At 39.6% G+C, this 12,041-nt stretch overlaps 2 protein-coding genes across 2 annotated transcripts; both read left to right on the top strand.

Moving 5' to 3' along the window:
* The first annotated feature begins 1,416 nt into the window (after nucleotides 1-1,416).
* LOC129942786 (uncharacterized) lies at nucleotides 1,417-6,336 on the top strand. The gene is made up of 2 exons (XM_056051855.1): nucleotides 1,417-2,253; nucleotides 4,871-6,336. Exon 2 carries the CDS (start codon nucleotides 4,873-4,875, stop codon nucleotides 6,154-6,156), a length of 1,284 nt encoding a protein of 427 aa, XP_055907830.1. The 5' UTR covers nucleotides 1,417-2,253; nucleotides 4,871-4,872; the 3' UTR covers nucleotides 6,157-6,336.
* Nucleotides 6,247-10,497, top strand: LOC129951284 (uncharacterized). The gene has a single exon (XM_056063371.1). The coding sequence runs from the start codon at nucleotides 6,247-6,249 to the stop codon at nucleotides 10,495-10,497; it is 4,251 nt and encodes a 1,416-aa protein (XP_055919346.1).
* The last annotated feature ends 1,544 nt before the right edge of the window (nucleotides 10,498-12,041 follow it).

Raw genomic sequence — 12,041 nt, 5'->3', positions numbered from 1 at the left:
AAAAAAAACTAAAAACAACAAAACTCTTCTTTGATGGGTAAATATTTGCAGGACTAAAAAATTATACACACTCTCTCTCACACACACACAGACAAATACCTACACATAAATCATAATGAATGAATTGGATGTCATAAAGATGACAGACTGCTGCAGGATATATTTATGCAAGGCGGACATAAAAAAAAAAAAACCCAACTCTTCAACTAAACGAAAATAACTTATGACACATATATACGCACTATATGTATGTAAAGATACCATCATCATAGAACGAGAGGTTTGGTGGGGGTCTCATAACCCTTACTCTTTCACAAATCACTCGTTTTTGCCTACCCCTTGAAACTAATTTTGAATGCATTTATTCACAAAAAGGACTATAAAAACGGTGGCAAAAACAACCAACACTATAACGAATTACAGCTACAACAAGTCGCTAGCTCTGGCTCTGGCTCTGGTTCTGCCACAAATATCATCTGTATGCCACAAGGATTGAATTTAAGTTTGAGGAGCCCCTCGCTTAGCTTCTTTCTCGTCCCACCACAATATTTACGAGTGTTTATTTGTGTGTGTTGTGTTGTGTGTATAGTTTGTCTGAAATTGCACATAGGCCAGAGCATTAATTAATTTTCATCACTCCAAACTTGTTGGCCATAAAAAGCCAAACGTATCCCACCACCACTCCTCAAACCTCTTTTATTTTCTGTTTATCATATGGGTTTTCTTTTTGGCCCCAAAAACATCAACCCCCTCTTTCCCTCCCTCGCCACCAGCAAAACTTATTGCTCGTATAGTCCCCCTATGCTATATAAATAATATTATGCTGACGCTGAGCGCGCTTTGCAAAGTGACACACAAATGTAATGTATGATCTTGTGTATGTTCTGTGCGCGTTTGTATGGGTAAAGCAACAAAGCAATAGCAGCAGCAGAAACATTAAGCACAAGCACATACATTACAAAGTGCATGCATTGCATACATAGACTTACACTCATCGCCATCAGAGACCGGTTGAGCTCGTATTTTGCATCCCCCAATGCCATACAACGGCGTATACATTATACAACTCCCTCCAGGATATTACTGCCCTTGTAAGGAATTTGTTTATTTTTTTGTTGTTTTGATTTAATTTTTCTGGTTTTTATTTTTTGTTTTTTTTTTTCTGATTCATATCCTGAAGAGAAAATTTTGCATGTACTGCACTTATGATATGTTTGCACTTGTTAAGGACATTTCATTACATTAAATTCCTTTTTTTTTTGTTTGGGTTGGTTTTGTTGTATTTTATTTTTGACCCACAGCAAGAAAATTGTATCGAATGCGCTAAACACATTCAAGTCAATTGTCTTATTCCTTTGTATTAGTAAAGTTATATATTTATTCTTGTAATTGTATGCGATTGTAACTTGAAGAAATAAGTTCACTCATATTTACTTTGTGAGTTAGTTGCCTTTTAACTCTCGTCACGAGCAGGCCGGCCTCGGATGAAGTATAAATATAACAAATAATTATTGTAAAGAAAAGTAATCGTACAGAGAAATATTATAAATAAAATGAATCAATAGTCGGGTTTTTTAAACACTTTTCCCGACTCTAAAATGCCGTGTTTTATTTTTCTATGGTTTTACAGTCCGCTTTATACATTTTGGTCCACGTCGAGACCGGATAACGCCAGCATAGTAAAAATATACCGGTAAAAGTGCTCCCCTTGTTATAATGTGTTGTGTCCGTAAACCCTCTTTTTGGGCCGTTGTCGTGTCGTGTTGTACAGAAAACAAAGTACAGAAAACAAACAAAAAAAAAATTTATTATCATAAGCAAACATGCTGGTTCTTGTCGCCTCGCCAAACGTCGCGCGCCGTCGCGACGGGGTCTTATACATACCCATGCAAAAATTAGACCAAAACAAAAACGCGCAACAACACGGCAACAGCAAGCCTGTGCAACAGTTACGCAGCTGCCTATGTGCACGTAAATATGTACATAGCAGCCGCAAACTAAAATGAAGAGGAGAGAAAATTCTCCGCGCAATGCGATAGCGTCACTTTAGTTTCAACCACCAGACAGTGAAGTTAACAAGTAGATAAGTAGAAGTGAAATCCAAAATTAAAACAAAATCTCAAAATTAAAACAGTTTCAAAAGAAAGTTTAATTAAAATTTAAAAAAAAAGTACAGAAATTTCAAAAAAAAAAAGTACAGATATCTCGAAGAAGAAGTACAGAAATTTAAAAGGAAAAGAGAGTTTGGTACAGGTAAGTCTCTAAAATATAAAATAATTAAAATTTAAAAGTGCTTAGGGTAGTGATAGATATGTGCAGTGCCGGGTGGTAAGACGTGCTAGTGTTCCTTTGCTACGGTACTTTTTGTGTGGATGTTCTGTTGACAGAAACAAGCCAAAACACAAATAAGACGAGCAAAAACAAAGCCCGCGTCGCGTGCCATCGTATGTATTCCAATTTTTTATTATTATTTATTTATTCGTCTTAACGACGCGCGCCGCTGAGACGGCAGCAAAGTATATAATTCTGGAAGTTTCCATGTGCATACGCGCAGAAAGATATAAATATAAAAAAGGTAAATTCCCTTCTCTAGTTTAAGTTTCGTTGACGTATATTGTATATACCTCAACTTGAGCAAACCGTCTCAGGCTTCGTATGCATACATGCATATTCACTCGGCAGCAAATTTGTTCGTAGCCAGCTGCAAAGAAATTGTTGGCAAAATAAAAAATGGAGGGGAAGAGAATGCTATTCCTCTATGCCGATGAGGGCATACAACCAGCATCGACATGGAGAGGGGTATACTCTTTCTCATGTGTCCATGTGCGTGGCTTACAACCACCGCTGGCGCATGCACACATGCGAAGACAAATGGCAAGTAGAAGACTCCGCCCATAATGCGCAGTATAGTTATAAAATATAGCGAATGCATTAAATGAGTCTCTTACGTATATGAAAAGAATATAGACAGCGCATCTGGGTGAGCGACGCGAGGCATTTATATGAGAGCCCTGTTAAATAGGAGAAGAATCCTTACTGTATAGAGCCAATTTGAAGTGTATATAGAATTTTGTAGTACAGAGTTTTGAATACAAAGTACATGTAGATTATTTTTTGAACTTAAAAACATCAGTTAATTAATGCTTATATAAGGGTAGTACAGCTTAGAACATTTTTTCCAATGCGATTGGCTATTGGCAGTGTTTAGTTTGAGCGCATTGAGTTACTAATGCGAACGCAAACACTTGCTTTAACCATTTGCAGATTAAGCTATCATATTCTCTTGGGATTGTACTGGTCTTTGAACATGAGTTGCAAGTTATATGGCACCAGTTCTAGATACAAGTGTGCGTTCGCAACGAGGGTATGAAGCGTTACAGTTAGAACGGTATATAGAGTAGCATAGCTTCGTGGAGGTTGTGATGAATAGAGTATAGATTAAAGTATAGATTAGTAAATTAATAAAAGAATATGTACAGACTGTCAACATAATTTGAAGTACAAAGATTTAACCTAATAGGTACAGGATTTAACAGGGGCTCTAGTATAGGGTATGAAATAGAATAAAAATGTAAAAGAGTAAAGAATATAAAGTAAAGAGTAAAGACAAAGAAATGAAAAGAGTACAGAACGTTGAGTATAGAGTACAGCAAATAGAAGTAAAGACTGAATTCAGGTACAGATATATACAAAACAAAACAAGAAATGTTATGGCGCCACTTCGACGGGAGTTGGTAGCTAACGCCTATATGCTGGAACTGCAATAGGAAGCCGTAAGTCGTATTGGAATATTAAGCGCTTTATAAGTTTTTTTTTTGGAGATCAAGCAAAAAACAAATAATAGATATTCATACGCAGGCAAGTGAACAATCAGGTCTAGGTTCCCGTTGGTGTCTTATTTCTATTTCTTACTTCCTATCTTATATTGAAGTAGAAGAACGTCCGTTCGGGGATAGAGCGGATCAGAATGTAGGCCCTCAGTCCCTGTCGTCCGCAGCTGCAGATGCGTATTGAAGCTGTTTGGTTACACGTTAAGTGCGTACAGTGAATACAATACTGAGGCGAGAAAACTGGGAGAGCCTCTTCGTGTTTTGTTCTCCTTAGAATGGGCAGTTCACTACGATATTTTTATTTTTATTTTTCAGGTTTCTGACACTAGCGGGGGAGTTGACCTGAAAATAAGCACGCACACTAGATAATATAGGCACTGAAAAAGCACATATAGGCAGGCACAAGATTCAAATAGAAGCAAAGCCACTACTGATAAGCCGAGCACTTATATATATAAATAAAATTTGATATTTCAAGTACAGATGCCTAGGACAAATTCCTACAGGCTAAGATATAGATTTTGATATTTCTGGTACAGATGCCTAGGACAAATTCCTACAGGCTAAGGTATAGATTTTGATATTTCTGGTACAGATGCCTAGGACAAATTCCTACAGGCTAAGATATAGATTTTGATATTTCTGGTACAGATGCCTAGGACAAATTCCTACAGGCTAAGATATAGATTTTGATATTTCTGGTACAGATGCCTAGGACAAATTCCTACAGGCTAAGATATAGATTTTGATATTTCTGGTACAGATGCCTAGGACAAATTCCTACAGGCTAAGATATAGATTTTGATATTTCTGGTACAGATGCCTAGGACAAACTCCTGCAGCCTAAGATATAAAGTACAGATGCCTAGAATAAATTCCTACAGGTTTAAACATAGATTTATATTTTGTACAGATGATAGAATACATAAATTTGATAAATTTGTACAGACGCCTAAGTATGTATGCTTACAGGCTTGTTAGGAATAGAGAAAAGAATTCATAAGGCTAACCGGAAATTTTTGTTTTTCTCTATTAAACAGAAATGTTCACGAATAGAGCGCGCTGTGCAGCCAATGCCATCAAGACCACCAAGGCCCTTGTGGAGTCAGATGAATTTGGGGAGTTATCATACCTCCATGCCAAATTGCGTTTGACCGCATTGGAAGCAGATTGGGCTAAGTTTCAAGCTCTAACCGACGACACGCTAGATGTGGTTAGCAAGAGAGACTTGCCAAAGGTCTTACAAGAATATGAAACCACGAGAGTGGATTACTTTCTGGCCAATGCAGCACTCCAAGAAAAAGTAGCAGCCACATGCCCGCATACCGAGAGCCAGCCAAGTACAGGTGACGATAGCCGTCAGATCCAAGTACAGGTCAATATGCCGTTCCAACAGCAGGATGTTACTAATACATGGGGTCAGTTCGACGGAGCTTATACCAAATGGATAGGCTTCCGTGATATGTTCGAGGCAGCAGTGCACAACAATGAGAAGATCTCGCCTGCCTTCAAGTTCTCGTACTTAAAGAAAGCTCTTGTTGGCGATGCCGCAGCCACTCTCGGTGAATGGCAACTAACCGAGGAGAACTATAATGATGCTTGGGAACGGCTAAATAGCGTGTACGATAAAAAATATCTCATTGGGCGCGACCACCTGCGCCAACTATTGGATCTGCCAGAGCTGCGCAATCGTCCCTCCGCATGCGCCCTACAAGCCATGGCTAACGGCACTCATGAGGTTATGAGACAACTAAAGGCGTTGGGTCACCCAGTCGAGCACTGGGATTTTTTCGTGATCCACATCCTCACCGAAAAACTTGACCCAGAGACAGCACGCCAATGGGAACTGCAGCGAGATTCCGACCATCCCAGGCTGGCGACCATGCTCGCATTTATCGACAAACAGGCAGCAGCATTGTCGAATGTCTCAAATGCCCGTCAGCGGAGTCACGGACAGGGGCACCCGCGGGAAGCCGCTGCTCTCGGTCAGCGACAAAGGCAGAAGCCAAGTAGAGACGAGGTAAGGCCATGCGAGGTATGCAATGAGAGCCACAGGTTATGGGAGTGCCCCGACTTTATAGCCCTCTCTTTAAGAGGCAGAACAGATTACGTTGGAAGACGCGCAATCTGTGCAAACTGCCTAAAGCATGGGCATAAAGAGAATAATTGCTTTATGCGCGGCTGCGTCAGATGTCTGGGGGCTCCTAAGCACAACATCTACCTCTGTCCAAAACGAGAGGTAAACAAGCCGGCACTTGCTGTTGTGGCAGATGACGTTGCCTCCGGATCGGTAGCCAGGCGACGCACCAAGAATAAAGCCGATTGACTGGCAGCTAAGGGCAGACGTCTCAAGCCCTCATGTACAGGTCGTACAGCGTACAGACGTAGAATAAAAAATAAAAACCGAAACATCATTATGAAAAATCCATTCCAAAACGCAATCAAAATTCGAAGTACAGATCATTCAAACCATGAAGACCAGCAGAAAGACAAAAACAAAACCAGTACAGAACTAGATCCCACAATGATAGGAAAATCATCAGGTAGAGCCTCATTTTCTAACAAGTTGGATCTTATCAGCAGCAAAATAGACCTGCTATCAAAGAGGGAAGAGAGTCCAGAGCCGCAGCTTTCGCCGTATAATAAGAGAAAATGGTCTATTGCAAAAGATGTATTTCCAAACAAAGTTTCGAAAATAAATTATGAAAAATATGTACAGACTATTAATTATGTAGAGAGTAGTGCAGATTTAATACCAACTGCTATGGTAAAAGTAGAGGTAGAAGGTATTCTTTTAGGTCCTTATCGAGCAATGCTTGACACAGGTTCCCATCTTAATTTAATAGTAGACAAACTGAGAAAGGCACTTAAAATTCAAACTAGGCAAGTATCAGGTAAGCTAGTTGGTATTGATGGAGTACCATTACTAGTCAAGAGGCAAGCTATGCTAAAGATTTTGCCATGGTATGCTACCAGAGCAAGCAAGCATAATGTAGCGGAATCATTCTGGTTTTTGCCAGAGAATTGCCAGTGGCAGCCGAGGTTGCCACTCAGGCTCGTCAATACCCAAGGGTATTCAGACTCGTACAGATATGCCGATCCTGAGTTTTACAAACCGGGGGAGGTGGAAATATTATTAGGCATAAGCATTTTTGCAAAATCAATCAAATCAGTGATTGGCAGAACACTGTCCGGTACGACACTACTAGAATCCTCACTTGGTATATTAGTGATGGGATCAAGTCGTACGGTTGACCCAGAAACAAGCAATGGTCGTCCAGCGGTAGTCTATACTGCTGAAGAGCAATTAGACAAGCTTCTTAGTAGGCTTTGGCAGATGGACCAGGTCGGCTCATGCTCAAAGAGGTCAGAAGAAGAAGAACTTGTGGAGCAGCATTTTGTGTCCTCCCACTATCGTGACAATGACGGCGTGTTTGTTGTCAAAATGCCTCTAAAGCCAAACTATACAAATATAGGTAGCTCGCGTGAAACAGCGTTGCGCCGATTTATGTGCCTAGAGAAAAAACTAGAAAAGAACGAACAGATGAGAATGGCCTACGTAGAAAAGATGCGTGAGAGCATTGAACTAGGACATGTACAGATAGTAAGGAGAAATCCTAGTGCAGATAAGCCAGTATATTACATACCTCATCATTGTATAGAAAAGAAATTTCGCATCGTATACGATGCAAGCTGTTGTACAGACATGGGAATTTCGCTGAACGACATCCAGATGCTAGGCGAAAAGCTCCAGAGAGACCTGCATGAGACAGTAATGCGATTTAGAAGGCATCGTATAGCAATATGCGCCGATATTAAGAAAATGTTTAATCAGGTCCGTCTAAATGAAGAGCAATGGGACCTTCAGCGCATATTCTGGAGAGAGAACAAAAACGATTTGCTATGCGAGTATTGGCTCACAGTCGTCACCTTTGGGCTAACGTCATCAGCTCATTTAGCGGTGAGGTCAGTAATGCAAGCCGCAATAGAGGCACAAGATAATCTGCCAAAAGCAGCAATGGCAATCAGAAATGATTTCTATATGGACGACTGTGTAACAGGCGAGATCAATGAAACGAAAGCAATTGCATTAGCCAAAGACATGTACAGAATATTAAAAGGCGCTGGGTTTGAATTATGCCAATGGAAATCAAACTCCAGCAAGTTCATGAAAGCAATGAATCCTAGTTCAGTGGATGCCTCCTTGGTGTTTTCGGGGGAGGAAAAATCATCCATTCTAGGTCTGAAATGGCTGATAGCAGCAGATCAGTTTACATACGAAGTAAAAACACCAAAGTTAGCTGGCACACTGACTAAGAGGAAAGTTGTAAGCTGCATAGCACAGTTATATGACCCAAATGGTTACATATCTCCAGTCACGGTCATAGGCAAAATAATGATTCAAGACATTTGGAGGCTAAGTACAGATTGGGATGAGAAAATTCCTGCAGAAGTAGAAGAAAGATGGCGAGTTTATTGGGATGATATTACGTCTCTTGAAAAATTCCGTATAGACAGATGGCTAGGCACCATCGGCTCAGAAAATGTACAGATCCATGGGTTCTCAGATGCATCCAGCGTAGCATATGGCGCAGTAATATATGTTCGTATAGAAAACTCAGATGGTACAGGTACATGCAAGTTATTGATGTCAAAATCACGGGTGGCTCCGTTGAAGACAATAACGATTCCAAGGCTAGAGCTAGCTGCAGCCGAGTTATTGGCAAGGCTGCTCGTAGAAGCAAAAACCTCCATGGAATATCTGAACACGCCCTATTTCTTGTGGTCAGATTCCACAGTAGTACTTCACTGGCTAAATAAGTTGCCATACAACCTAAAGACATATGTGGCGAATCGTGTTTCATCCATCCAGACGAACACAGAAATAAAATGCTGGCACTACGTCAACACTAAAGACAATCCCGCTGACTTATTAAGCAGGGGCGTGCAGGCGTCCGCATTGGTAGACAACAGGCTATGGCTAGAAGGCCCAGTATGGTTGCAACAGCCACGTACAGATTGGCCAGAATACGGTTTTGGTACAGACGATTTGGTACAGGTACAAGATGAACTAAAAATAGTCGCGCTTACACAAGTAAAGCCAGCGTTATGTATAGGTTTAAAGAAAAAAGGGAATAATGTTCCTCTATTAGAATATTCCAATAAACTGGAAAGAGTAATCAATATCTTAAGCTATACAATGCGTTTCATAGAAAGATGGTCAGCCAATCCGACTTTCAAAATAAGAGCCAAAAGGCGTAAGCCTGAAATCCAGCAGCCGACTATAGAAGAGAGAGCCAGAGCAATGGCCTACCTCGTACGAGATTCGCAAAGGCAGTACTATGGTACAGAATTGAAAGCAATACAAGAGCACAACAACCTTCCCGAGAAAAGCAAATTAGAGCCACTCAAGCCAATCCTAGATTCCAAGGGACTTCTGAGAGTAGGAGGCAGACTTGACAGAAGCAGTAATTCGTACGAAATGAATCATCCCGTAATAATACCGAATGGTTCCAGATTGGCGTGGCTAGTGATAGATCATTCACATCGTAGCACCAAACATGGTGCCGCACAGATTATGATGCAGTTTATCAGGCAAAAATATTGGATTCCGAAGCTGCGCAGTGAGCTAAGAGGCTACCTCCACAAATGTGTAATATGTGCCAGGTACAGCGCAAAGTTGGAACACCAACTAATGTCAGAATTACCAGCAGACAGAGTACAGGTTGGGAAACCGTTCCTGCATTGCGGGGTAGATTACGCGGGTCCATTACAAGTAAAGATGGTAGACAAGCAAGGCGATCAAATAACCAGAAGCAAATGTTGGGTGGCAATATTTGTATGTCTAAAGACACGAGCCGTACACATTGACTTGGTCACAGATTTGACCTCAGTGGCGTTCATTGCATGTTATGAGCGTTTTATAGCCAGAAGAGGGCGATGCGAGCGAATGTACAGTGACAACGGCACGACTTTCGTCGGTACAGACAAAGAGTTGAAGAGAGCCATACAAAAATGGTCAGAAGAGCAAACTATAGCTCATCTACACAATAAGAGTACAGAATGGCGGTTCATGATACCGGCCGCACCACATCAAGGTGGCATTTACGAAGCAGCCGTGAAATCGATGAAGTATCATCTAAAGAGGATAGTTGGTATGAGAGTGCTACCATATGAACAGCTCCTGACGCTTCTAGCACAAATAGAAGCCATCCTCAATTCAAGGCCGATCCATCCGCTAAGTGACGATCCGTCCGATGTACAGGCGTTGACTCCAGCGCATTTCCTAGTGGGCGAGCCAGCCATACTTCCAGTCCCATTTGATATCGGCAGCCAACCGAGCACAGTGGGGGTTAAACTTTGGAAAGAGCGACAACAGATGCTGACACATTTCTGGAACAGATGGAGTACTGAATACTTGTCCACTCTGCAACAACGGAAGAAGTGGCGTAGAGAAAAAGAGAAGCTCCGAATAGGACAGCTAGTTACGATTGCGAGCGAAAACTTCCCTCCAGCATCCTGGGCGCTGGGCAGGATATGCGAACTCATCACCAGCAAAGATGGCGTCGTCAGATCCGTAATTTTACAGACAGAGACAGGAAGATTGAAGCGAGCAGTACAGAAGATTTGTATTATACCCGTAGAGAGCGAAAAATTGCATGAATAGATTCAAGTAAATAAGATGCGGCTATGTTAAGCCCAATTGAATATATATATTAAAAAATTGTTAATTTTTGCTGGCACTGTATCGAATGCGCTAAACACATTCAAGTCAATTGTCTTATTCCTTTGTATTAGTAAAGTTATATATTTATTCTTGTAATTGTATGCGATTGTAACTTGAAGAAATAAGTTCACTCATATTTACTTTGTGAGTTAGTTGCCTTTTAACTCTCGTCACGAGCAGGCCGGCCTCGGATGAAGTATAAATATAACAAATAATTATTGTAAAGAAAAGTAATCGTACAGAGAAATATTATAAATAAAATGAATCAATAGTCGGGTTTTTTAAACACTTTTCCCGACTCTAAAATGCCGTGTTTTATTTTTCTATGGTTTTACAGTCCGCTTTATACAAAAATATTAAATTTAAATATAAAGATAATATAATTATTTTTTATTATGAAATTTTATAAATAAATTCTAGATTAAAGTCATATCATAATAGCAGGTAAACACCTTAAAAAAAAGATAGGGCTGGATTAGTAGTTTTAAAGCTTTTCTGATTTTATGTCTACTTAAACTGAAACTGAACTATTCACCAAACACATTAAACAAAAAAATATAAAAAAACACTAACTGCACCCTGCGGCGTTACACGCAATGCTATTTTAAGACTCCCAATATCTTCTAAGATACGAATTGAAGTCAAATGATACAAATTGTTTTTAAAGCAAACACATTTAATAAAGTAGCACGTAACTAGCCTTCCTAAAAGCATTTGATATGTGAAACTGAAAGATTTTTTGAATTCGGATCAGCACATATAAAAATATATTTTCATTTAAGTCGGAGGGAAAAATGAATCTCAAAATCTTTATTTTTCTCTTACGATGTTATTGATGTTCACGTTTTTCAATTGTTAGATGTTTACTATATAAAATACTAGCGGCTCGTTAAGTGCTTCGCTACGTATAAGGCTTAGTAATAAAAAAAATGATTATTAGATAAGTTCATTTATTCAACCAAAAAAATATTTCAAATTGCTTGGTATTGAAAACTCAAATGACCCAAATCTTAATATATAAAAATCCAGTGTCATATGTATGTTCCCAGTGAACTCTTCACCAAGTCAACCGATTTCGGTGAAAAATGGCATTTTATGTGTAATTTGGTCTAACTTATGATATAGGATAGTTTATATTTCAAGTAATGGTCTAAATTGTTCACATATGTGTTGCAAATGAAATACTTTATATAAAATCTACTTTTCTTATTATATATGATCATTATGTTTTCTGAAATATATTTTGACTTTGAAATACAATTTTGTATTACCTTCAAGCTACATCGGTAGTCCACGAAACATGCAATAATACATTCAGGAAGCGATGACTTATGTCCGTCATTACAGGCGTCCAGATTTGGTTATAACATTTACGTGCAATCCAAATTGGGAGGAAATACAAACTTTATTATTACCAGGTCAACAGTCGATACATCGTCACTGCATTACTGCAGGAGTGTTTAAACAAAAATTAAAATCCTTAA

This window comes from Eupeodes corollae, chromosome 1 (assembly GCF_945859685.1).
Source record: "Eupeodes corollae chromosome 1, idEupCoro1.1, whole genome shotgun sequence".
In the NCBI taxonomy this organism is placed as follows: domain Eukaryota; kingdom Metazoa; phylum Arthropoda; class Insecta; order Diptera; family Syrphidae; genus Eupeodes; species Eupeodes corollae.
Note: the sequence above shows the minus strand (reverse complement) of the source record. Positions and strands in the feature narration are given on the sequence as shown.

Coding starts and splice junctions, on each gene's coding strand:
- LOC129942786 (XM_056051855.1), top strand. CDS start 4,873: ATGTTCACGAATAGAGCGCGCTGTGCAGCCAATGCCATCAAGACCACC.
- LOC129951284 (XM_056063371.1), top strand. CDS start 6,247: ATGAAAAATCCATTCCAAAACGCAATCAAAATTCGAAGTACAGATCAT.